The sequence below is a fragment of the Sphaerulina musiva genome (assembly GCF_000320565.1).
Source record: "Sphaerulina musiva SO2202 unplaced genomic scaffold SEPMUscaffold_1, whole genome shotgun sequence".
NCBI lineage: Eukaryota > Fungi > Ascomycota > Dothideomycetes > Mycosphaerellales > Mycosphaerellaceae > Sphaerulina > Sphaerulina musiva.
Genome location: NW_016017383.1, coordinates 4,923,054 through 4,946,328, shown reverse-complemented (window position 1 = coordinate 4,946,328; position 23,275 = coordinate 4,923,054). Strand labels below are relative to the sequence as shown.

At 51.3% G+C, this 23,275-nt stretch overlaps 13 protein-coding genes across 13 annotated transcripts; 8 read left to right on the top strand and 5 right to left on the bottom strand.

Moving 5' to 3' along the window:
- Positions 1 to 461: 461 nt before the first annotated feature.
- On the top strand, positions 462 to 1,340 carry SEPMUDRAFT_146863 (uncharacterized protein). The gene is made up of 3 exons (XM_016903917.1): positions 462 to 621; positions 719 to 833; positions 923 to 1,340. Exons 1-3 carry the CDS (start codon positions 555 to 557, stop codon positions 1,167 to 1,169), a joined length of 429 nt encoding a protein of 142 aa, XP_016766092.1. The 5' UTR covers positions 462 to 554; the 3' UTR covers positions 1,170 to 1,340.
- Positions 1,341 to 1,547: 207 nt separating this feature from the next.
- Positions 1,548 to 2,385, top strand: SEPMUDRAFT_146861 (uncharacterized protein). Its single transcript, XM_016903916.1, has 3 exons — positions 1,548 to 1,765; positions 1,895 to 1,977; positions 2,090 to 2,385. The coding sequence occupies exons 1-3, from the start codon at positions 1,661 to 1,663 to the stop codon at positions 2,142 to 2,144; spliced, it is 243 nt and encodes an 80-aa protein (XP_016766091.1). The 5' UTR covers positions 1,548 to 1,660; the 3' UTR covers positions 2,145 to 2,385.
- Positions 2,386 to 2,819: 434 nt separating this feature from the next.
- Positions 2,820 to 4,638, top strand: SEPMUDRAFT_123251 (Aldo/keto reductase). The gene is made up of 2 exons (XM_016901833.1): positions 2,820 to 3,999; positions 4,209 to 4,638. Exon 1 carries the CDS (start codon positions 2,907 to 2,909, stop codon positions 3,960 to 3,962), a length of 1,056 nt encoding a protein of 351 aa, XP_016766089.1. The 5' UTR covers positions 2,820 to 2,906; the 3' UTR covers positions 3,963 to 3,999; positions 4,209 to 4,638.
- On the bottom strand, positions 4,319 to 4,558 carry SEPMUDRAFT_35259 (uncharacterized protein; the record flags this gene model as incomplete). The annotated part of the gene is made up of 1 exon (XM_016908601.1): positions 4,319 to 4,558. One exon carries the CDS (start codon positions 4,556 to 4,558, stop codon positions 4,319 to 4,321), a length of 240 nt encoding a protein of 79 aa, XP_016766090.1.
- Positions 4,639 to 4,912: 274 nt separating the features above from the next.
- Positions 4,913 to 7,788, top strand: SEPMUDRAFT_146860 (exocyst complex component Sec10; the record flags this gene model as incomplete). Its single annotated transcript, XM_016903915.1, has 1 exon — positions 4,913 to 7,788. The coding sequence occupies one exon, from the start codon at positions 4,913 to 4,915 to the stop codon at positions 7,553 to 7,555; it is 2,643 nt and encodes an 880-aa protein (XP_016766088.1). The 3' UTR covers positions 7,556 to 7,788.
- A 232-nt stretch (positions 7,789 to 8,020) lies between these two features.
- Positions 8,021 to 10,990, top strand: SEPMUDRAFT_146859 (bifunctional acetylglutamate kinase/N-acetyl-gamma-glutamyl-phosphate reductase). The gene has a single exon (XM_016903914.1). It carries the CDS (start codon positions 8,064 to 8,066, stop codon positions 10,758 to 10,760), a length of 2,697 nt encoding a protein of 898 aa, XP_016766087.1. The 5' UTR covers positions 8,021 to 8,063; the 3' UTR covers positions 10,761 to 10,990.
- A 195-nt stretch (positions 10,991 to 11,185) lies between these two features.
- SEPMUDRAFT_146858 (uncharacterized protein) lies at positions 11,186 to 12,359 on the top strand. The gene has a single exon (XM_016903913.1). The coding sequence runs from the start codon at positions 11,266 to 11,268 to the stop codon at positions 12,193 to 12,195; it is 930 nt and encodes a 309-aa protein (XP_016766086.1). The 5' UTR covers positions 11,186 to 11,265; the 3' UTR covers positions 12,196 to 12,359.
- Positions 12,360 to 12,493: 134 nt separating this feature from the next.
- Positions 12,494 to 13,467, bottom strand: SEPMUDRAFT_146857 (uncharacterized protein). The gene has a single exon (XM_016903912.1). It carries the CDS (start codon positions 13,422 to 13,424, stop codon positions 12,501 to 12,503), a length of 924 nt encoding a protein of 307 aa, XP_016766085.1. The 5' UTR covers positions 13,425 to 13,467; the 3' UTR covers positions 12,494 to 12,500.
- A 197-nt stretch (positions 13,468 to 13,664) lies between these two features.
- SEPMUDRAFT_153777 (serine/threonine-protein phosphatase 2A activator 2) lies at positions 13,665 to 15,142 on the top strand (the record flags this gene model as incomplete). The annotated part of the gene is made up of 1 exon (XM_016907528.1): positions 13,665 to 15,142. The coding sequence occupies one exon, from the start codon at positions 13,665 to 13,667 to the stop codon at positions 14,943 to 14,945; it is 1,281 nt and encodes a 426-aa protein (XP_016766084.1). The 3' UTR covers positions 14,946 to 15,142.
- A 252-nt stretch (positions 15,143 to 15,394) lies between these two features.
- On the bottom strand, positions 15,395 to 18,253 carry SEPMUDRAFT_78788 (uncharacterized protein). Its single transcript, XM_016910204.1, has 2 exons — positions 18,163 to 18,253; positions 15,395 to 18,013 (listed from the first exon to the last, which is right to left on the bottom strand). The coding sequence occupies exon 2, from the start codon at positions 17,888 to 17,890 to the stop codon at positions 15,707 to 15,709; it is 2,184 nt and encodes a 727-aa protein (XP_016766083.1). The 5' UTR covers positions 17,891 to 18,013; positions 18,163 to 18,253; the 3' UTR covers positions 15,395 to 15,706.
- Positions 18,254 to 18,700: 447 nt separating this feature from the next.
- SEPMUDRAFT_146855 (DUF676-domain-containing protein) lies at positions 18,701 to 20,355 on the top strand. Its single transcript, XM_016903911.1, has one exon. It carries the CDS (start codon positions 18,818 to 18,820, stop codon positions 20,231 to 20,233), a length of 1,416 nt encoding a protein of 471 aa, XP_016766082.1. The 5' UTR covers positions 18,701 to 18,817; the 3' UTR covers positions 20,234 to 20,355.
- A 70-nt stretch (positions 20,356 to 20,425) lies between these two features.
- SEPMUDRAFT_130606 (uncharacterized protein) lies at positions 20,426 to 23,237 on the bottom strand (the record flags this gene model as incomplete). The annotated part of the gene is made up of 3 exons (XM_016902367.1): positions 23,137 to 23,237; positions 21,296 to 23,084; positions 20,426 to 21,225 (listed from the first exon to the last, which is right to left on the bottom strand). The coding sequence occupies exons 2-3, from the start codon at positions 21,300 to 21,302 to the stop codon at positions 20,426 to 20,428; spliced, it is 807 nt and encodes a 268-aa protein (XP_016766081.1). The 5' UTR covers positions 21,303 to 23,084; positions 23,137 to 23,237.
- SEPMUDRAFT_146854 (uncharacterized protein) lies at positions 21,083 to 23,237 on the bottom strand. The gene is made up of 3 exons (XM_016903910.1): positions 23,137 to 23,237; positions 21,296 to 23,084; positions 21,083 to 21,225 (listed from the first exon to the last, which is right to left on the bottom strand). Exon 2 carries the CDS (start codon positions 22,672 to 22,674, stop codon positions 22,336 to 22,338), a length of 339 nt encoding a protein of 112 aa, XP_016766080.1. The 5' UTR covers positions 22,675 to 23,084; positions 23,137 to 23,237; the 3' UTR covers positions 21,083 to 21,225; positions 21,296 to 22,335.
- Positions 23,238 to 23,275: the final 38 nt, after the last annotated feature.

Sequence of the window (23,275 nt, the reverse complement as noted above, 5' to 3'; positions counted from 1 at the left end):
GTTGTCTCAATGCAGTAATGGAGTGGTGTGGTGTGGTGTAGGTGAAGAGATGGAGAGATCAGTTCTAGCAGTCAGATCGAGAGCTGTGTTTACTCGACCCCGCATCACAATTTCGATATATGAGATACATTTATTATATATATGTCCATGTCGTCTTCAACTTCGGCTACATTGATCATTTATTGTCTTCTATCTGGTTTACATATCGGATCGATATCAAGGTACTTTGACTATCAAATTGGCGACCTTGCAACCAATATTGCGAGAATGCTGTAAAAAATGTAGTGAAAATTGACTTTCTCCCAGAAAGTCAAGCCGTCATACCGTACCTGAGAACGATCCGTCGACTTGGACCTATCCACATTGCGTCAGTAAATGTCATGATGTGCATATGGCTACAGACGTACATTATATGTAGGAGGGGCACAACTGTATTTACCTTATGGATTCAAATGCTTCCTGCAGTACCTACTATACCCTCTTGAATTAATCAAACCGAGCAACCTTCTCAAGAATCTTCAATTCCGACCATCAAACCATACTTCTACAACAAAATGCCTCGCGCTGTTGCACCACCTCCAAGCGGAGAATTCCAAGTCAAGCTCAGCAAGCCATTTGCCGGTCAGTATACGACTGGTAGGAGGAGGAGGAGGTAGAAGAGGAAGAGGAAGACGGAATTCCATTCGTGTGCTAATCCTTCCTTCCTTCCCATCTGTAGGCGAACCCAAACTCACCATCGAAGTCCTCGGCGAACCGAACCGGTCCGCTGTCATTCGACAAACCCACTACACCGGCAACAACAAGTCCTCCGAGAAGACGGGGGATGTCTCTTCGTGCGTGGTTCCCGCATTCCAGCAAAACACTGCCCTCCTGAACCCCATCCATCCATCCATCTAACACAAATCAATGTTTATTCTTCTAGTGACGATGTGAACGAGCTCATGAAACTCGTCCAAGAACTTCGAGGATTCCCATCGAGCGCATCAAAGGATATCTATGGCGCGGATGTGAAGGTGGATTTCAACACGTTTGATATCCAGTGGTCGAATGACGAGGAGGAGGCCAGCGAGGGCGATGTGGAGAAGGAGCAGAAGGATGATTTCAAGAGAATTGCGGATAGCATTGAGGCCCTCGCTCGACAGTTTGCGACGAATGATTCTGCCATCTGAGAATGAGCAGGGGAGTTACTGTTGTCGTTGTCGTCGTATATGTGCTAGGGATACAGGATACCTTGCGAAAAAGTGTAGTGAGCAGTATCGACGAAATGAGTAGCTTGGTCTGGCCTTGCAAATATCGTGTAGTGTACATGTAGTTTGGTCCAAGTGAAGGTCTTGGAAGTTGTCAGTTTTATGTCACTTGACCTACCTATACGTTACATGGATGTGCCTCAAACTGTCCTCTTTGTTAGCAGCATGTGACAGCTCTGGAGCTGAGAACCATCATGCAGTGTCAACATAGGAGCTACGTCATTCTCGCATGAATGCTCACCTGCGGCTGTCACCAAAACTTGGTACACGACCTCATATAAGGGAGGTACAACTAAGCTGTCCACTGGTGCTGTCAATTCAACTTCATCAACTCCCAACCACCAGAAACAAATTCACTTGCTCACTCACTCCAAACCGCCTCAGAACCTCACTTCATACCAACCATCATCATCATGCCTCTCGTAGTTCCCGGTCTCCAGTCCAACGACGGCGGCAAGACGAGCGAGTGGATGAACAAGCTCGTAGGAAAGAAGATTGGCAACACCTCGGATGAGACTGTACGTTCTCTTCTTTTTTTTTCCTCTTGACCATCGTTCCTCCCGATGGAACATCATCATCACCATCATCATTCATTCATTCGTGACTGACTGACTGACTGACAACCTCGCTCGCCTTCATCAAATCAGACCTTTGCCAAAACCGATCTCCCAGAACAACACCGCGTAGTCAAGCCAGGAGATATGACGACTATGGACCACAACCCCAACAGGTACGTCGGAAAGAGTAAAGAAAAATAAGAGATAAGAAACTTTGTTGGGAAGAAACCAAAAGAAGAAGAAGAAAAGCTGACCCGGTTGTTGTTTGTTTTGTGTTTTTCTTAGATTGAATGTGCATACTTCCGAAGACGGGACTGTCGAGAAGGTTACACACGGTTGAAGAAGGTAGAATGCTCTCATGAGCCTGCCTGCCTGTCTGTCTCGTGTGAAAGAAATTGCATGCGTGGGAGTAGGATGAGGGGGGCACGGCATAGCATGATGAATGAATGAACGACTGGGGGAATGATGAATATGCCAGCCAACGAGCGTAGACTCCCCGATAATGAAAGTAGCCTGGTGGTGGATATTGCAGTTTCCATCAAGTTCGTCCCGGAGTTAGGGGCCTAATTCCAACATTTCTTTCCGTTTTCCGAATCCCAGTCTTGTGGCGTAGAATTAGTGTCTACATATGTTGTGGCGCACCCATTGTGCCGTTATACCGGACTACTTCCTAGGTAGTACCTCCTATATCCCTCTGCAAGCTGTATCAATACAATCTTTTCGGACTTACCATACCTCCTACCTCAACTACGGAGGTAAACCTCAGACCCGAACGAACCTTACACACATGTAGTAGCTGTTTGGTAGGTAAGGTAGGTAGGTAGGTACTAACATGTAGTACATGTAAGCATGTAGGAGAAGAACATGTATGGAATCCACCCCCCCTACATAGCCACGACGTCATACATTTCCGAGTTTGCATTTTTTCTAAAACAATGAAACTTCATTAAAAGCTGGTCTTCTGTTCTCGCCCACCGAAGAAGTCTGGAGATAAGTCAAGCAAGGAAAAAAAAATAACAACATTATCGAATAAGAAAAGCTCCGAGAAAGAAAACCCCCTCAAAACTACCTACAAGAAGAGAAAACACAGAAACGTCGAACAATGTCTTCCTCTTCTGCAAAAGGCTCCTCCTCCTCCAACAAACAAAATGTCAAACTGGCCAACATCCCCATTCATGACACCGGCTACGGTCTCATGGGACTCACCTGGCGTGCCAACCCCGTCTCGCAATCACAAGCTTTTGCCGCCATGAAAGCGGCTCTGAACAGCGGGGCAAATTTCTGGAACGGAGGAGAATTCTACGGTCCACCGACGCGCAATTCGTTGCATTTGCTCAATGAGTACTTCACGGCCAACCCGGAAGATGCGGATAAAGTGGTTATTTCGATTAAAGGAGGCGCGAAACCGGGTACATTGTTGCCAGATGGGAGTGCGGAGAATACGAGGAGGAGTATTGAAGAGTGTTTGAAGGTGTTGGATGGGAAGAAGAAGTTGGATTTGTACGAGACTTCGAGAGTGGATCCCGAGGTGCCGATTGAGATTTGGGTCAGGACTGCAAACGAGTATGTCAAAGCGGGCAAGTTGGGAGGCATTTCATTGTCCGAGTGTAGTGCGAATTCTATTCGAAGAGCTGCTAAAGTGGCTAAAATTGACGCTGTGGAGGTAGAGTTCTCGCTGTGGGCCACTGAGATTTTGGAAAATGGTGTTGCTGCGGCTTGTGCGGAGCTGGATATCCCAATTGTGGCCTACTCGCCTCTGGGTAGAGGCTTCCTGACTGGAGACATCAAGAAGCCGGAAGACATTCCAGAAGACGATATGCGCAGGCATATGCCTCGCTTCCAACCCGAGAACTTCGGTCAGAACCTGAAGCTTCTCACGGAAGTTGAGAAGCTTGCGCAGAGGAAGGGTGTCAAGCCAGGTCAACTTGCTATGGCTTGGGTGAGGGCACAGTCAAGCAAGCCTGGTATGCCAAAGTTCATTCCAATTCCTGGTGCAACCACTCCGGAGAGGGTCAAGGAGAACATGGTCGAGGTGGACCTCAGCGAGGCGGATATCAAGGAGCTTGACAGTCTCATTGCGAGTTGCACAATCGTTGGTAGGAGGTATGGCCAGGGATCACACCTGGAGTTTGGTGATTCGCCTGAGCTCAAGGAGTAGTTTAACTGAGTAGGGTCAAGAGGTAGTTATTCCGTGACTATAATGCATGTCAGTCTCGGAGTCTCCTCTTGGTGCTCAGAAGAATTGCAGAACAGATAAACTACGTCAGATCAAGTGTAGTGTTAAGTTAATCACCATTCGGTTGAAGAGACCATACGCCGAAACGCAAGCCTTCCATCCGTCGGCATTGCAGAACTCAATGTGATCATCATTCGTGTAATGTTGGAAAGGAAGTGTAGGGCTTACCACGATCTCTGCTGTCCTCCCCGGGCATAAGTCCATCATCTCATTGGCCGACACCATGGACCTTCAATAGCAAGTTGCTGCTGAATGCACACTGTATCCGAACCCCCATCTCAGCCGGCGATGTTCGTGATGTTGGGCGCTTCATACGTCTCCAGCTGTCGCGTGCCCTTTCTCAACAGAAACTCAATAGAGCCAAAGTCTTTTCTGTCCATGTGCAAATGCTTCTCAAACTCTCGTCGGGCAAAGCTTTCAAAGTTGGGACGAGTTTCTGTCGGTTTCTTTCGCGCTGCTCGTAAGCAGTTGCGGTAGAGGGCGAGGACATCTCGTTGCAGGCCGGAAAGACGCGCCATGGTGAGATTTTCTGCGATTATGGGACGATGGTGATATGAAGGATGATGGTGGGCGCAGGTGGCGATGAAGACCGCATTGCTAAGTTCTTGTTGATGTCAATAAGATCCTCCCAAAAACGCCGTCAATTTGGATATGCTGTGAAATGCACGTCCCCATCTTGGTCGATCAACTTGAGCTAGTGCACCCGAGGAACTGCCTGATTCATACAGACCGCTGACCGGGTACCCTACTGTGGTATATCGACTCCGAGTACCCTACTTGTAAGTTCTGACTTCTGTTCACAGACTATGGAGCTCTCAGCTTCGGATACCGGACGCGACACATAAATGTAATTTCTGCTGAATATCGAGAAGATGTCTCGCGTCGACAGTCCAGATACTGCGAGCATCATCTCCGCCCACTCCTCGCGCGCACCAACGCTGCAATCGGTTCGCGGCAACCAGGTCTTCACACTCGACACCTTCAGCAGCAAGGACTTCATTGTCAAGGACTTTGTAGAATCGCTGTCCGACTCTGCGACTTCAGCACGACGATCGGCATCCACGGCGGCCACAACCAACAATGCGCAGACCAGTCAGGCGTTCGATCCGAAGCCACTTATCCGGACCTTCGAGCATGCCCTCAACAAGCTGAAGAACCTGAGCGAGGACCTGCAGGAACGGGAGAATGAGCTGAGCGCAAGTGTGCGGAAGGCTGAGGTGCAGCACAACACCAATATCAGATCGCGGGAGCAGGAGTTGGAGCGTGCCATTGGATCTTTCCGCCGCCTGGAGCGGACGCTGGACGGCGATGGTGACGCGGGAGGCAATGCTGCCATGCGCATCGGTGAACGGCTGGACGAGCTGGACAAGCAAAGACAGCGGGCACAGGATGCCAAATTCGTCTTGCAATGCTGGCTCGAAGTCAGCGAGCGAGGCGACTTATCCAGTCTGGATGATGTGCGCAAGATGGGCGGGGGCGAGGGCAAAGTTCGATGTGCGCATATTGCACGCCAGCTGCTGAAGATATCGCAAAGGCTAGATGGTAGCACAGAAGCACCTAAGACGAATGGAACACATTTCACAGATGGGGTCAACGGTATACACGATAACGACTCCACTGATAGCATTCGGAAACCCAACAATGGCGCCAAACCACGAGAGATTATCGAGAAGTTTCTAGAGATGCTGGAAAAGGACCTCTTGAAGTCTTTTGATGATTTCTACCGGAGGCAGAACTTTGAGGGCATGCGCGAATGTGCAGTAGCTTTGCAAGACTTCAGCGATGGCAATTCAGTCATATCGCTGTTCGTCAACCAACATCAGTTCTTCATTGACGGATCGCAGCTGGTCAACGAGGAGCTCGCGGTAGACAACGAGACATGGGATCGTCTTGCGGATCCCGATACTGAACCTCCTGGGGTGGAGCCGAGCTTGCAGTCTCTGATCGACGAAGTGAAGGTTGTTGTCCAGGAGGAGAGCTTCATTATCAAACGCGCTTTCCCGTATTACGAAGATGTATTGGCGCGATTCATCCAGCGAGTCTTCCAGCAGTCAATACAGCAACGCCTGGAAATGGTGCTGGAGAAGGCCGATAGCATATCATCGCTTGCCTTTCTTCGGTCGTTACAAGCATCACGGTCATACATTGCCGCGTTGGTTGAAGAACTGAAAATCCATGGACTCACAGAGCACCCTGAGCCGGCCACTTCCACCACCGCGGCAGTATTGGATCAGCAACTGGATGAGCTTTTTGTGCCCTACTTTACAGGCGCAAGCTACATTGAGCGCGAGAAACGCAATTTAGGAGAGATATTCGAAGGTTTGCTCTTCAAGTTCACGCTCTACCACTCCCGCAGGCGGAAAGTGCACGTGCAGTCTCATACATACCTCGGTGCCATATCCGCACGTGGCAAAGAGTTCATCAGTAGCGCGCGGGACGCCTACATGGAAAGGCTAGACAGCGCTGACTTGCAGCCTGCTCAGAAGAAGATGTTGCTACGAGTGGCAGGATTGCACCACACTAAAGATCACACCGGCGCAAACGATATTGACGTGACGGACGAGGACGGTCAGCTGAGCTTGCCGTCCACGAAACGTATGCTCAAGTGGCTTGCAGAAGGGGTCGGACGGGAGCTTGAATTGGCCAGCGGAGGCAATGAGACGCCCAAAGAAGTGCGCGAGCTTCTTCATCTCCTCATCACGCACATGGGAGAGATCTACCTGGAGACAGCATTGGACGCAGCCAACGACTCTGCAGCTGCGGCAGAAGCCAACACGAAAACCGAACCCGACCTCAACTATATTGCCGATCTGCGAAGCGCTATCAGCGTGTTACATCTCATGTTGACCACGATTCAAATGCTCCTCCTCCCCCTCGCAGCAAGCAACCTCACGATTCGACGTGAGTTGGAAAAGCAGACGAGCAACTTCGTCGATCGCATGGAATTGAAAATCGACACCGTACTTCAGCGCACTCTGGATGCAAGCTTGGCTTGGACGCAGAAAGTATTATCTGGTCAAAAGCGAACCGACTATCGACCCAAAGATGAATTGAACCTGCAACTCGAATTTCAGACCAGCACCTGTCACGCTGTCTTCACGTTCTTGAGTCGTTTACATTCTCGAGCCAAGACTGCTCTTCAGTCTTCAGGAAAAGTGCTCGAGGCTTTTTCCCTCGAACTTGCCATCGGCCTCCGAGGATTGTTATTACAACACTTCAAGTCCTACCAGATCTCGCAAACGGGAGCGTTATTGGCAAGTAAAGACATTACCAAGTATATTGAGCTATTGCGATCGTGGGACTTGCCAGCGAGTTTCGATCCTTCTTTTGAAGTGTTGACGGAGATAGCGAATCTTTTTGTTATTGGACCTGAAGCATTGAGAGATCGATTGCGGAATTTTGGGGTGGGAGTGGCAGGTTTGCAAGGGGTGGAGAAGGGAGATCTGAGGGCGTATATATTAAGGAGGGAGGATAGTGGAAGTGTGGGTGTGCAGACGGTGTTGAATGCGCTATGATGTCCTTCTACCTCCATTGTGCTCGTGATACGGCAGCAGAGAGGGAAGCGGAACACTACTGTAGGCGTGAAGGTGGAGCGTGTGGGACTACCGTATGTCGGCGAAGTCGGATCAGATAACAAACAACAAGCGCTGATGCCAATAGAACTAGCTAATACCGACCAGCAGCAACACATCAACTTAGGTATAGTCTGTCCCAAGCAGGTGGAAGAATGATACCCGCGCATACAAGTAGTCACGAACAATTGTGATAAATATACAGTATAAAGCATGACACTGCGAAGGATTAGATGCCGGCCAAACCTAAGATGGCCTACCTGGACGTGCAGCAACCTTCCTTGCATGCATGAGGCAGGTGCCTTGTGTGAAATTTTTGCCTGACCCTCTTTTGTTGCTTCTCCAACTACCCTAAGTATTATCGATTATTTCTTCTCTTTTCCCCCTCCTCTCCCCTCCTCCTCCCCTCTCCGCGCTCTACCTCTCCCTTCATGTGAGACAGACAGCCACGATGCAGTCCCTCGCCCGCCCGGTCTGCCGTCAGCTCACTCGTCACGCCCGTCAGCGCACCAACACCGCCGCCAATGCCTCTCGCGCACGACCCCTCCTCACGACATCACCACCGCGGCATCTCGCTGTTTCCTCCCAGCGCAGATATGCCTCCCACCGCTCAGACACCGGCCGCGACGCCCGCTCTGCTGTCATCAGTGTGCTGAACAACATCGCCTCTAAGCGCGAAGTCCAGCAATACCTGGCCCAGTTCACGTCCGTGTCTTCACAGCAATTCGCTGTGATCAAAGTTGGCGGAGCCATTCTTACAGACTACATTGATGTCCTCTGCGCTTCCCTTCGCAATCTCAATCAGATGGGCTTGTACCCTGTCATCATCCATGGAGCAGGACCTCAACTCAACAAACTCCTCGAGGAGGCCGGGATCGAACCCAAGTACAACGAGGGCATTCGCATTACCGATGGAAAGACACTCGGTGTGGCCAGAAAGTTGTTCTTGCAGGAGAATTTGAAGTTGGTAGAGGCGCTGGAGTCTTGGGGTGTCAAGGCCCGCCCCATTACCAGTGGAGTTCTCATGGCTGATTACAAGGACAAGGAAACTTACCAATTCGTGGGAGAGGTCAACCAGGTCAATGCAGGGAGCATCAAAGCTGCAATTGCAGATGGCTATATTCCTGTTCTGACGTGTATGGCGGAGAGTGAAGAAGGCCAAGTCCTCAACGTCAATGCGGATAAAGCTGCTGCTGAGCTTGCAAAGGCATTGGTGCCTTTGAAGATTGTGTATCTTTCCGAAAAGGGCGGCATCTATGACAAGGAGACTGGAAAGTTGATTGAGGCAATCAATTTGGACGAGGAGTATGATGAGTATATGAAGAAACCTTGGGTGATTCATGGCACGAGGAGCAAGATACGGGATATTAAGTCTCTGCTTGACAACTTGCCACGCAGCTCCAGCGTTGCCATTATTCATCCCGAAAGCCTGGAACGTGAACTTTTCACCCACTCTGGAGCTGGTACTTTGATCCGCAGAGGGACCAAACTACACACGGCATCGACTTTGAAGGAATTCTCGGAGCCAGCGAAACTGAAACAAGCACTCACTCGCGACCGCGAAGGCCTCGACGCTGCAAATGTCGTCGATCGATACCTCGAGATTCTGGAGTCTAGGCCATTCCAAGCCTATTTCGATGAGAATATGGAGGCTTTGGCGATCGTTCTTCCACCAGACAATACCCCAAATGCCATGGCGCAGCTCGCTACACTTACCATGACAAGAAATGCTTGGTTGTCGAACATCGCCGATAACGTCTTCCAGAACTTGAAGAGAGATTGGCCCAGACTTACTTGGACAGTTAAGCAGGATGACGAGAATCTGACTTGGTTCAGTGAGAAGGCTGATGGGCACCTTGCGCGGGATGGGGAGGTCCTCTTCTGGTACGGTATCGACAGCCCAGATGAGGTTCGCGACTTGATGAGCGAATTCATCAAGCAAGGCCGTAAGATGTTCGGTGACACTAACCTCGAATCCCACATCCACCGCGCAAGCTCCACAGCCGAACGCATCAGAGCCAATGCTGCCAACTTGGCCAAGTCAAGACCTCAGGCGGCACGTGCATTCAGCACCAATGCCAGGCCAATGAGACGCGTCCGAACAGACGGCCTTCAGCAGATCCGGACTTATGCGACGACCAACCCCAACCCCCCGCTTGGTGTCAAGAACCGCGAGAAAGACTATCCTTCCAAGGTGGCTCTCATTGGCGCTCGTGGTTACACTGGAAAGGCTCTCATCGACCTGTTGAACAACCACCCCAACTTTGACCTCTGTCACGTTTCTTCCCGAGAGCTCAAGGGTCAAGAACTCAAAGGTTACGATAGCAAGAAGATCATTTACGAGAGCCTCTCGCCTGATGATGTTCGTAAGATGGCAGAGAGCAAGGCGATTGACTGCTGGGTCATGGCTCTTCCCAATGGTGTTTGCAAGCCATATGTCGATGCTATTGAAGAGTCCGGCCACAAGGAAGCTGTCATTGTTGATTTATCCGCAGATTACAGGTTTGATCCGAACTGGACCTACGGCCTCCCGGAGCTCGTACAACGCAACAAAATCGCCTCTGCCACCCGCATCAGCAACCCAGGATGTTATGCCACCGCTGCCCAGCTTGGCATTGCTCCACTAGTGCCATATCTCCCACCATTCCCAGCACAACCCACAGTCTTTGGCGTCTCAGGATACTCAGGCGCCGGCACGAAACCTTCTCCCAAGAACGATGTCGAAGTGCTCACCAACAACCTCATCGCCTACTCGCTCACAGACCATATTCACGAACGCGAAATCTCCTCCCAGCTCGGCACCGAAGTCGCTTTCATCCCTCACGTTGCAGTCTGGTTCCAGGGTATCCACCACACCATCTCCATTCCTCTGGCAGAGAAGATGGCGTCGAGAGATGTCAGACAGCTCTACCAAGATCGTTTTGACAAGGAGAAACTCATCAAAATCACCGGCGAGTCTCCACAAGTCAAGAACATTTCGGGTCGCCATGGAGTGGAAATTGGAGGCTTTGCAGTGCACTCCTCGGGTAAGAGAGCGGTGGTGAATGTTACGATTGACAACTTGCTCAAGGGCGCTGCTACCCAGTGTTTGCAGAACATGAATCTTGCGCTGGGGTATAGTGAGTATGAGGGCATTCCATTGGATTAAATATGGGGTCGCCAAAGTACGAAGCTGGATAGTGTCAGAGGACGCGGAGGTGAGTGCGGAAAATGAGCGGATGGGCCTAGGAATGTTGAAAATGGGAGGAAATTGTTATCCTTTCGTTGGTTGTTAGATGTCGATATGATGGTACTAATTCGAGCGATCGAATCGTAAGACTTTTACAAATTAGCGTTCAAGCTTGTACCTACCTATCGTGTCTGAAATCATGTACGTTGGTGCCGATTGTTATTGTTTTCTCACTACATGTGTTTTTGTATTCCTCTCGTCGTTGGTGGGAGAATGAAGAGCGAGCGAGGGAGAAGGAAATGTGAAGTGAAGTACAGACGGAATGACGACAGCCTTGGCGCCATTCGTTTGCACATGCCTCACGTAAAGTGAAGCTCCCCCAAGCGAATTGTTGTCCTTCTCATCGACTCGTCTGTCTCGGATATCGTATCAAAGCCCACACATAAGCAACACCCGATCGTGAGAAAGAGGAATAGAAAGAATAATGGCCACACCAACGACGCTCTCACGCTACCTCACGCGCCTCGAATCCTCCCTCGCAGACCCTCACACGCGCTCTTCTCCGTACGAACGCAATCGCATAGCAGCCAATATTGAACATGCCCGCGCTATGCTCCTCACGCTTGAGAAGGAAACATCTACAGTGCGAGTACAGTCTTCCAAACAAGCTACACAAGCCGAACTTCAGAAAAGCAGAGAATGGATCAAGAGGTTGAATGGGAGGTTGTTGGAGATGAATAGTGCTGCACATGACGATGACGACGAGGATGACGATGACAGCGAGAAGGATGGTGTCAATTACAACAGTTACGGTCCAGCGATATCTGGAACAGAAGCGGGTTTGGAAGTGAGAACGGGAACCGGAGGATTAGGCAAAGCGGGCGGAGATGAGGAAGAGATGTTAAGAGATGTTCAACCACAGCAACACCAGCAAGAAATACGAGCACGAAAACAAGCACCATCATCATCATCATCATCATCAAATCTCAAACCAACAGACAACAAATCCGCAGCATCAACGACAGCGCGCGAACAACTCTTCGCAGGCCGTAACGCATCCAAAACCCAACAGTCAAACCCCAGCCTCTCCAATTCCGAATCCCTCCTATCGCACAACCGCGTCGAACAAGAGACTCTCACCTCGGGCTTATTAGCACTCGCGCGCTCCCTCAAAGAGTCGTCGCAACAATTCGGCGCATCGCTCGAATCCGAAAAAGATATCCTGAAGCGCGCCGGGCAAGGTTTGGATAAGAATGCTGCCGGGATGGAGGCTGCGGAGAAGCGGATGGGGGCGTTGAGGAGGATGAGTGAAGGGCAGGGGTGGTGGGGGAGGATCAAGTTGTATGGGATGATTTTTGGGTTGTGGGTGGCGTGTTTTATTCTGGTTTTTTTGGGTCCTAAATTGAGGCTCTAAAACAAGGGGGGTTAGGACAGAAAGATGTTGATATGGCGATATGAAGTGCGCGGTAAGAGGGAAAAGATTTGAGGGATTTTGAGAAAAATGGTTCAAGATGGGTTGATTGTTCAACTCGGATGTGTGTGCCTGGGAAGGGATGACCCAGATATTGTTCCATTATCATAGCATGTTGCATTTCTTTTCCATGATACCCAGACGAGCAATGTCATCGTCTATTTCGTTCGATCACTTCCGAGTGTGCTCGCCCTCTTGTTTCCACACTTTTACTCATTTCGTTCCAATACCATATGCCTTCCCCATCTTCAAGGCTCAAACTTGGGATTGTACTTCGCCATGGCAGCCTCAAACGCACTCCTCTTCTCCTCCAACTCGACCAAAAACTCACACTCCTTATCCAGCCCCTTCAACCTCTCGGTCAACTCCTCCGTCCCCTCCCTCCCCACCCCGACATCCAACACCAACTTATTCACCACAGCAGCAGCATAATTCTTCCCCTCCTCCATCTCCCACGCCTGTCCCAGGGCCACCTCGGCCTCCTCCACCCTCCCCAAATGCAACTCACTCACGCCCTGCTGCACCAAACTCACCACACTCCTCGAACTCGGCCCTTGCGCCATCTCCTCAAAGACATAAAACGCTTTTTGATAATTCGCTTCCCCGCCCATGCGCATCGCAATCCACGCTTCAGCCAAATTCACCAGTAAAGCATCTTGTGCAAATGACCTAGCGGCTTTGGCTTCTTTGATCGCTCGTTCGAGATTATTTTGTTGCAGACAAATTTGAATCGAGAGAGCGACTGCGTCGAGAGAACCCGTGTGCGACGAGAGAAGTTGCAGCGCTGCATCGGGTTTTCCGGCGCGAGAGAGAATCGAACTGATGAGGAGTTGTACAGTTAAATTTTCAGACGCTGTCGAGGCGAGTTCTTCGGCGGGAGTGAGGATGGTGGGGTCTGAAGGGGGTTGGAGGTAGGACGAGGCGTATAAGCGGACGGCGGCCAGGTCGGGGGAATCGGAGGAGGAGCTGCTGTTGTCGGAGGAGAGGGAGGAGAGGACTTCGTTGTATTGGCCGAGAGCGCATTGGGCGCGGTATTGGAGGATGCGGATGGGGAGGGCGTTTTCGGGGGAGAAATCGCTGACGGTGTAGTCGTTGAGGACGGATTGGTATTGGCCTTGGACGAAGGCGGTGTGGATGTTGACCAGCTCGCCTTCGGAGGAGAATGGGTCCATCTTGGGTTGTGTAGTCTTGAGGCGAGGTGGTATGGAAGTGTGGTGGTGGTGGTGTTGTTGTTGTTGTCGTTATTCTTGGGAGGACAGTTGGAGGTCGCATTGACAGCTAGCTACTGCTATTCTAACCAATTCCCAGCCAGGGTCCATAGGTCTGTCTAGTAGTACCTGAATGTAGGTACATGTAGTTTAATTCAAGCACATGAATCACTCTCTTCTCTACAGTCTACACCAACAATCACAATGCCTACTGCAACGCCTCTTCCAGACTCTCAAATCCCGACAAATCCTCCTGATCTCTCCAAGAAACTGCCCAAACTCGTGCCGCGACGGAGCAAGCCATCAGAAGAAGCGGCATCGAATCCTCCCCCACCAACTCCAGCCCTCGCAGCGGCCCCGAACCTCCAAGACCACAAATATCAGAAGCCCGCACGACGAATCCTCTCCCAACGCGATCATGAGCTGTTCCTCGCTTCGCCCACTCATGATCTGATTGTCAGCTTCGTCTTCCATCTCTCCGACTCGGTTCGCAACACCACCATCCGCAATGTACAGTCCTCGGATCAAGCCCAAGACCCTTCCATACTCGCCCTCCTGGCAGTTCTCGATGAGGCAGAAGAGCTCCGTAAGAAGACTCCGGCGTTAGATACCGGCTCTCGCTTCGGCAATCCAGCTTTCCGCGATTTCCTCGATGCAGTAGACACTGCTCTGCCCTCATGGCACACCAAACTCGGCGTCACGTCCAGCTCAGCTCAATCCGAAGTCTCCACCTACCTCGCCAGCGCCTTTGGTAACGGCAGCAGAATAGACTACGGATCCGGCCACGAACTCAACTTCATCCTCTGGCTCCTCTGCCTCCGCCAAATCGGCATTCTTCACCAACATACCTTCCCCGCCCTCACGCTGCTGGTCTTCCCCCGCTACCTCCGCGTCATGCGCGACATTCAATCCACTTACTATCTCGAACCCGCCGGTTCCCATGGCGTGTGGGGTTTAGACGACTATCAATTCCTTCCCTTCCTCTTCGGAGCTTCCCAATTAGTCGGCCACAAACACATCCGACCCTTATCCATCCACAACGAACTCATTCTCGAAGAATGCAGTCCCGACTACCTCTATCTCGACCAAATCCAATGGGTCAACGCCACCAAAACCGTCCAAGGTCTGCGCTGGCACTCGCCCATGCTCGACGACATCTCCTCCGCCAAAAACTGGGCCAAAGTAGAAGCGGGCATGAAAAAAATGTTCTTGGCCGAAGTGTTGGGGAAATTGCCCGTCGCGCAGCATTTTTTGTTCGGGAGTCTCTTGTCTGCTGCTGAGGACATGTCGCGGGATGTGGAGCAGTTGGTGGGAGAGGAGGATGTCGGAGAGGTGGAAGTTACGGTCGAAGGTATGAAACATACACATTCGGCGAATCGGTGGGGGGATTGTTGTGGGATTAAAGTCCCTAGTGCTGTGGGTGCGAGACAGGAGATGAGTAAAATGGGTGGCGGAGGTGGGTTGAGGAGGGTGCCTTTTGATTGATTGGATTGGATTTGGATTGATGGAGATTTGTCGACGTGATGATTATGGGGAGGAGGATATACGGCTATTGGAAGAAGAAGAAGAAGAAGAAGAAGAAGACGGTGAAGGAGAAGAGCTCTGAGAACAGAGACAGAAGAATAGGGAAAGAAAGACATGACAAGAACTAAGAGGTACCCTTACAGTAAGTAGGTAATGACTCCTCAATGAATTAATGATCATTCGGATACAATCCCCTTCCAAGACAAAACAATCAATGATATAATAATAATCGAAAGGTGAACAAGAACAAGAAAAATGAAAATAAAAAAGGTACCAAAGTGAGTGTACTGGCTACTGTTGCTATGGCAAGGTAGTAGAAGTATCTACCTACCACATACACAAGAATTCGCCAGCAATGCCAATGCCGAATATCTATGTAGGTACCTAACCCTAACCCAACCCTAACCTAACCTATCGAGGTCAGGTAGTGAAATCAAGTACCTTCTGCGTGCGTATCGACGTACGTACCCAGCAGCCAGCGAGTACCTTAGTGAACGCACCAGGGAAGGGAAGGGAAGGGAAGGGAAAAGAAAGGGGAAAATTGGGTTTGCCGAGGAGGGAGGGACCTAGGGATGGAGTGGAGTGTGTGTGTGTGGTCTTCTTGCAAATTCATGATCATCGTCCATCGACTTCCTTTCATTCATCCATCCTGTAACACTGGAGACTCAGGGCAGTTCCTCCAACATGCTCTGCCATTCGGGCAGGCGTAGTCTCCAAGCGGTCTATTCCTGGAGAATACCTTTTTCTTCTGGGTTCTCGTCAGTTGCAGCACTGCCACCACCGCCGCCGCCGTCTCCATCGTCGTTCTGTGCTCCCTCCGTAGGCACCGGACGTCTTCGCTTCTTCGAGTTTCCAGGAGAGCCAGAGACTTCGCTCTCCACTGGTGACTTGCCCGTCGCCTCAGACATGGTGGATTCACCATTGTTGAGTTGGGGAGGGGGGATCAGCTGTGTGCCGTCCGAAATCTTCCAACCTGCGATGCGCATCTCCTTCCACTTTTGCGCAACCTTGACACGTACCAGATCTCCAGTCGCAATGGCGTCTTCCTTGGAATCATGGCCACGATCTCCGCCCATCTGGATTTGACGATGCAGGTGGCGTTGCGTGAGCATCTTCAGTCCGAAGCGCAAAGGCAAGCCACGTGGATGCGGGAAGAGAACGACAGTGTCAACGATGGTAGGATGGCACAGACGGACGGTGTTGAGGTCATTGTCGATCGCATGTCCGATTAATGGGGTCTGCGGAGTGAGGAAGCTGCAAAGCAGCTCACGGGCTTTGGCGGGACTGGTGACAATCGGCAGACGAGCGACATCGTTCTCACCCAAGTTCGGAGGTGTGTAGTCTGCCCAGTTCTCGTACGGAATGGCATTGGTGTAGCTCTCTGCGAAGACGCCTGAAAATCTGCTGTTGAGGTCAATGATGGCGCCGATGGGTCGCACGAGCACATCAACGAGCTGCTCGTTTGTGGGCCAGGCCACAGCGGTCAATCGTATGAGCTCAAACCCGCAAGCGGTGTAGCCCATTTCGCAATCAAACGTGACCGCCTCGACGTGGCGACCTTGAGGATCTTTCGCCGGAGATGGGTTCTCGGGCGTGGTGATGAATGGTAGCACGGCTGCTAGTCGTGCCGGACTCTTGGTGTTGAAGACATGTTCTGCCTGCGATGTGCATCCAGGTGTACCCACGTCTTCATCGCAGCAGGGATAGTATGGCCCCCTGGACACCATGTTCTTGTCTTTGTCCGCCTTGGTCTTCTGGGGGAACATCTTGCGCCGAGGATGGTACTTACAAGGCCCGTTACTGGTGAGCATGCCTTCTGCATTACGGTCAGGAAAGACTTGAAAGCGGGCGGTGCATCGATCACACTCCTCCCAGTTGTGACTCGCTTCGACTGCCAACTTGGCTTCTTCTATTTGCTCGGCAGTTGGTGGGCTGATGGTATAGCCATGCGCCGCGAGTGGTGTCTGGTCAGCTACCAGCTGGAGCAGAATCAAGACTTCTTCTCCTGGCGCAAGCCCCGTGTCCATCGGTTTCGCAGGCTCGTGCGCAGGAGGTGGTTCATCTTTGGCAATGGTGATTGCCAGCTCAGCCACCCACGCTTCCATCGACATCTTTTTGTATGCAGCTATTCGCTGCTTGATGACGTTGCCGTACACTGCGCCGCTGTCGCGTATGAGTTGTTCTTCGAGGTCGAGCGCCTTGGAGATGATTTGTTGTGGTGTCAACTTCCACTTATCTTTCGAGTCGAGCGAGGTGGTGTCGGACACTAATTGGTTTAATCTGACCAGCTCGGCATGTAGGTACTTGAGAAAAAGCTGTCGTTTAGCATGGCCGACCGGATCATTGGCAACAAGTCGTGGGTTGAGTGATTCGACCTTTTCTGGCTTGGCTGTCGCTTGTGCAGCGGTACTCTGACCGTTCCGGTTTGCTGAGCCAGCTGCTGTGCCCGTTGCCGTGGCAGCTGTCGACGTGGTCGTGCGATTGGCCGACGAAGGCGTAATCGGCTTGGAAAGGGTTTGCGGCAGTGCAGGATGTTCGATGCGATTTTCTGTCCGAGATATCGGTGTGTCGTTCGGTGACGCAGCCGCAGCAGCAGGTTTCGCTTTCTGGGCAGCGAGCTGAGTACGGATCAGATCTGCTCGACTGGGCGGTTTCTCCTCGAGGCTGTTGTAAGTCACTTTCCGTCGCTTAAGGGGAGGCTCTTGGTCTTCGTCCGCAGAGGTTTTCGGGTTGGCCGTAGCCGTCGCGGTCACGGCATTGGTAGCATCTGTGGACGGGAGCGTGGCAGTTGGCGGGTTGGCCTGCGATCCTTTTGGCTCGTGAGCATAGATGCAGTTGATGAGTCTGCATTCCGCCAGCTTCGGGCACGCTATGCTCTTGAACAGATTACTAGAGGAGAAGACCATTGTGTCGAGGATGCTGGGTTCCCGACTTCCTTGTGCTTTCACGGAGCGAAGATATCGAGTTTGCACTTTGGGACAGTGGGACGTGGTGGCAATGGCCGTGTTTGGGACTTGATATCCCAGAGACTGCGGCAGGAGTGTGAGCACAATGGGCCCCAAGTGAAGTCAAGAGAGACGGGATGAGATGTGCAGACAAGACATATACCAAGCTAGGACTAGCATTGACAAGACAGGACAGGCACGATGTGATTGAATTATGGTATGGACCCACTTACCACGGTTCTGCTTGTCCCGGCAGGCGTACTGTTTGCAGTTCAGACCCAATAAGCACAGCACAGCCACAGCCACGCCCAGCAGTGCTTTGGGAGCTGGGAGAAGGATGGTTTGATGGGGGAGTCAAGTGAAGTCAGCACACTCGTGTATACACTAACCATGTGTGTACTGAGTGGCTGAGAACTGGCTTTGTCTGTGTGTTCATGAACCGGGGCTACCTCCTAGGAGGTAGTAGGAGGTAGGTAGAAGGAGAATGAACGCCACAGAGTGTCAGGGAGGAGGTCGTCAGGGTGTCAGGGTGTCAGGGACTCAGGGACTCAGGGTGACAGGACCTGATTGATAGTACCTTCCTACCAACTACGGTACCTGTAGAATGTAGACAGTAGATAGACGGGTCGGGAGTACCCAAATGTCCGACGCCGAGGCCGAAGACCTGCACGTCATGACTTGTCCATAGAATACAGCGCGTGGCCTGCCATCTTCACTAAAGAACGCCATGGAGAAATCATCCTAGGTACTACCTCCTACTACCTCCTACTGCTAACCCATTCCCATAGGCTGCCAGAAAGTGAGTTCGCCGTCCTCCTCTTCTACACTCCCTCTCATATCTCTCTCTTCCTCTCTCCCCCTTCTCCCTCACTCCCTCACTCACTCACCATGGCCTCCTCCTCTTCCCCCCAAGCCGACCACTTGGCCGTGCTGATCCACGGGCTCTGGGGACAACCCAAGCATCTAGACTTTGTTCGCAACGCGCTGCGCGAGGAGCACGCCGAAGATGACCTGCACATCCTCGTCGCGACATGTATAGGCGACAACAAGACATACGATGGCATCGAGGTGGGCGGAGAAAGAGTGGCCAACGAGATTGAAGAGAAGCTTGCCCAGCTGGAACAGGATGGACACACCATTCGCAAGATCAGTATCGCAGGCTACAGTCTGGGCGGTCTCATCGCGAGATATGCAATCGGCGTGCTCTACAGCAGTGGCCTCTTCGACAGGATACAGCCCGTCAACTTCACCACGTTCGCGACACCGCATCTAGGTGTCAGAACCCCCAAGCGAGGAGCACGCTCATACCTGTTCAACGTCTTAGGCGCAAAGACCTTGAGCACGAGTGGCCAGCAAATGTTCCTCGTCGACACGTTTCGCGATACCAAACGCCCTCTTCTCTCCGTCATGGCAGACCCGAACAGTGCCTTTGTCAAAGGTCTCAGCATGTTCAAGAACAAGTGGATATACGCCAACACGATGAACGACCGAAGCGTGCCCTACTACACCGCAGCCATGTCCCGTATCGACCCTTTTGTCGACCTCGACAAAATCACCGTCCACTACCTCTCCCCTCCTGGAGAAGTCATCCTCGATTATTCCAATCCCGCCACGCCACGAAGAAGTCCCTGGGAAGACATGACAACTTTGGAAAAGATCCGCGCCGCCCCTCGACAAACCATGAAAACACTACCTTTCTATTTGGTCCTGCTCACCCTCATGCCCATTGCTATTCCGGCATTCCTCCTCAACGCAGGCTACCAAACATATCGATCGGCCCAGAGAATCCGACACCATGAATCTGGCTCGGCATTCAATTTGGACAAATATCGTGTCAGACTATTGGAAGAAGCCGAAGCTGCTACCGATCGCGCATACGAAAACCTTGCGAATTCTACGCGAGAGGAATATCTCCCTACACCCGCATCCGAATCGGCGTCGAGTTCCGCCTCGACATCGTCATCATCCTCATCAATATCCAATCTAAAAAACAGCAACACAGAAAGAAGAAAAGGAGAAGAAGAAGGGAAGGAAGAAGCAGATTTACGAAAACTCAGTCGGCGAGAAAGCAAACGAGAAAAATGCCACGATTTTCCCCTTTTGGCCTTGACCACCGAACAATTCGACATGATTGACCATCTCGATCGCTGTGTCGGCTTTGAAAAATTTCCCGTGCACATTCAAAAAGTCAGACATACACACGCGGCGATTGTCGTGAGAATGCAGAAACCTCTCTCTGGAGCAGAGAGTTTCTCCGAAGGTGTCGTTGTGGTTAAGCATTGGGCGAGCAAATTTGAGATTTAAAATTTGAGATTTCTTCATTTTAAATATTTGAACAGAAGAGAGAAGAGAAGAGTAGAGAAGATATAGAGATAGAGATAGAGATGTAGTATGATATGATATGATATGATATGATATGATATGACATAATATAATGACCTGCACTTGTTACATCTCATCTCCGTCCGCTCACGATTCCGTTTCTCACTCACACACTCAGAGCACGACACACTCAGGCAGTGTGCACTTCTTCATATCAATCGGCTCCATTCCCGGCAACAGCTGCAAAGCTTCCGCTTCCGCTTCAGCTTCAGCCTCTCTCTTCTCCTTCTTCAAAGAAGCGCAAAGAAACGGATCATCGCAACCCTCGGGATTGACGGGATTCATACCCGGCAACAGCTCCAAAGCTTCCGCTTCTGCTTCCGCCTCTCTCTTCTCCTTCTTCAGAGAAGCGCAAAGAAGCGGATCATCGCAACCCTCGGGGTTAATCGGTTCCATTCCCGGCAACAGTTGCAAAGCTTCCGCTTCCGCTTCCGCCTCTCTCTTCTCCTTCTTCAGAGAAGCGCAAAGAAACGGATCATCGCAACCTTCGGGATTGACGGGCTTCATACCCGGCAACAGCTCCAAAGCTTCTGCCTCTCTCTTCTTCATCATCTTCCTCTTAGACCCATCGACCTGCTGATTTCCAAAATACGGCGCCCATCCCTGCTTTTTTGGATCATCGTATTGACCCGGAAAGACAGGCTCAGCATCTCGCTTCTCCTTCTTATTGACAATAGGAAGAGTCTCAAATTCTCCCGTTTTGGGAAGTTGGCCGTGGAAAACTCCTGTGGAAATCACTCGACGTTTTTCCTTGTCTTCGTGGCGCGTGGGGAAGATTTGAGGGCCGACGCCGAGAGGGTTGGTGACGTCGACGTGTTGGAGTTGGGAGAGGTCGAGTTGGAGAGGAGCGGCGAGGACTACTGTTGAGCTGGAGAGAAGGAGGGTGGTGGCCACGAGGGTGGAGGTGAGTGAGTCTGTTGTTTGCGTTTTTCCTGGGTCAGTATGGTAGCCTTGATATTTTGTTGGAGAGAGAGATATACTGACATTGCATCTTGATGGTGCTAATGAGTGAGAACTGGCGCTTTAAATATGAAGTTAGGAACCTTGATTTCTGGCAGCTCGTAATCAATGGGACTGTCCTCGACTCTTATGTATCCTAACGAGTTTTGTGAGCACTGTTTCATGGAGCCACTCAATGCCGGAATACGAGGCTTCTCCAAACACTCTTATTTCTCCGCGACAAGAGATGCTTCGCTTCATTGGTTTCATTGTGGTGGTTTTCTACATGTCTCGGCGAATTCGGCATACAACCAGAAATTTGACGCCAACTCCAGGATCAGAACAGCGCCATCATGCCACGTGCAACACTCTAATCAGTTTCGACCGGGGCAACAATGGCTTAACTGATTGCTTGTGCACAACGGAGCATTGAGCTTGTTGCATTGAAATGGGACTAGAAATTTCCCGAAGAACGATACTAGTGTGTCTGCGAACTCGGTGCCCGATAATACGGTGTCATAGGTCCAAAATGAAGACACATAATATCATCTCCAGTCTGCAAGAGGGCTGAACATCTTCGCAGAAATGCTCGACTGTCAAGACCGCGTTTAAGCAAGCTGAGTCGGACTTATTTTCTGGGAAGCCTTGTGGACGTGGAAGCCAGGCTTTGGGTAAGTGGAATGTTAGCATATGGTATCTCTGAGTCTGCCCCAATCACAGAATCAATTATCACACAAGTCGATAACGAAACACTGATAGATTCATACGCTGAGATGTTGACTTGGTGAAGTCCGGCGTGGAGAAGCGCTTGCTTGAGAGGTCGGCCGGAGCCCAGCAGATAGAATCGAGAGTGAGCTGGGTTCGTGCTTAAGAGACGATGTCGATGCAATGCAACTTCCAGCCTCAGTTGTCTAGGTAAGCATTTCTTCTTCGTCGTTGAGAGTCAACATCCCCGTCCGAGCTCCCGCATACTTTGGCTCAGCGTGTGACTTCCCGGCACAGCGTGCTTGCTCATCATTATCGCCTTGAATCGAGTCGGATATCCGTTGCGTAAGCCATAGGGTCGTCCCGAGCAGACATATTCTCTAGTAGAAACCGCGTGGCTTTGCCTGCTTCTGCCTGCTTCTGTCTGCCTGGGGCAGTAGATCGACGACCTTCGCTGGGGAACTCAGTATCGGCGGGGTAGCGGGGAGCCCAGGAAGTGATTGAGCCATGTATTGTTCGGCTTTCCAGTACCATGGCATTTCAGTAAGTTTGAGCAGAACAGAAGGTCCGCGCCATAGCATGAGGGTGAGGATGGGGTGAGATGATGTTGACGCAGGAACCCACGACGCCGTGGACTTGGTGCCTGACCTGAGAATGATTGACACGCCAAGACTCGGTGCGTATCCACGTGATAAGCACAGACGTGTGAGCAGGCACATATTTTCGCACGAGCTTCGGCCGGCTGATCGAATTCGGTCCGACGCCTGCGCGAGACAATGTGTGCAGGTGGGATTGCACTATGTCCAGCTGCAATTCCTCAAACCACTCTCTGGGCTCTTCTTGACTTCCGCCAGGCCCCGACGACATCGTACCAATAGCAACGACATCGTCCAACCATTTGCTAGGGGCGCAAATAATGAATGGTCCTTGTCAAGATGCAACGCGTGCAGAAGGCGCCGAGTGCAGCACCGCCCAGCGCACCGAAGGCTTAGTGTGCATCGATCATCTGAGCCGGCTTCATGCAGACCGCGCGCCCTGCATCATTAGATCTATCACTCGGGTGTGGAGAAACATTTTTGGCGCATTCGTCGCCGCAGAATTTCAGCTGCACAATACCTCCTACAATCTCCTACGTATAAAGGGTCAATAAATCGTCATCTCCAGCGTGCATAGCTGCATACCTAGTAGGAGGTATTGCATCTGTTGTCTAGTGGCCAGCTCGAGGCATAGTCTACACCTTCGGAAGCTGACGTGAACAAGGTTGTTGTCAAGACAGAGAGTTCAGCGACCCCGTGCCCAGAACGTTGATGTCTTTGCAGG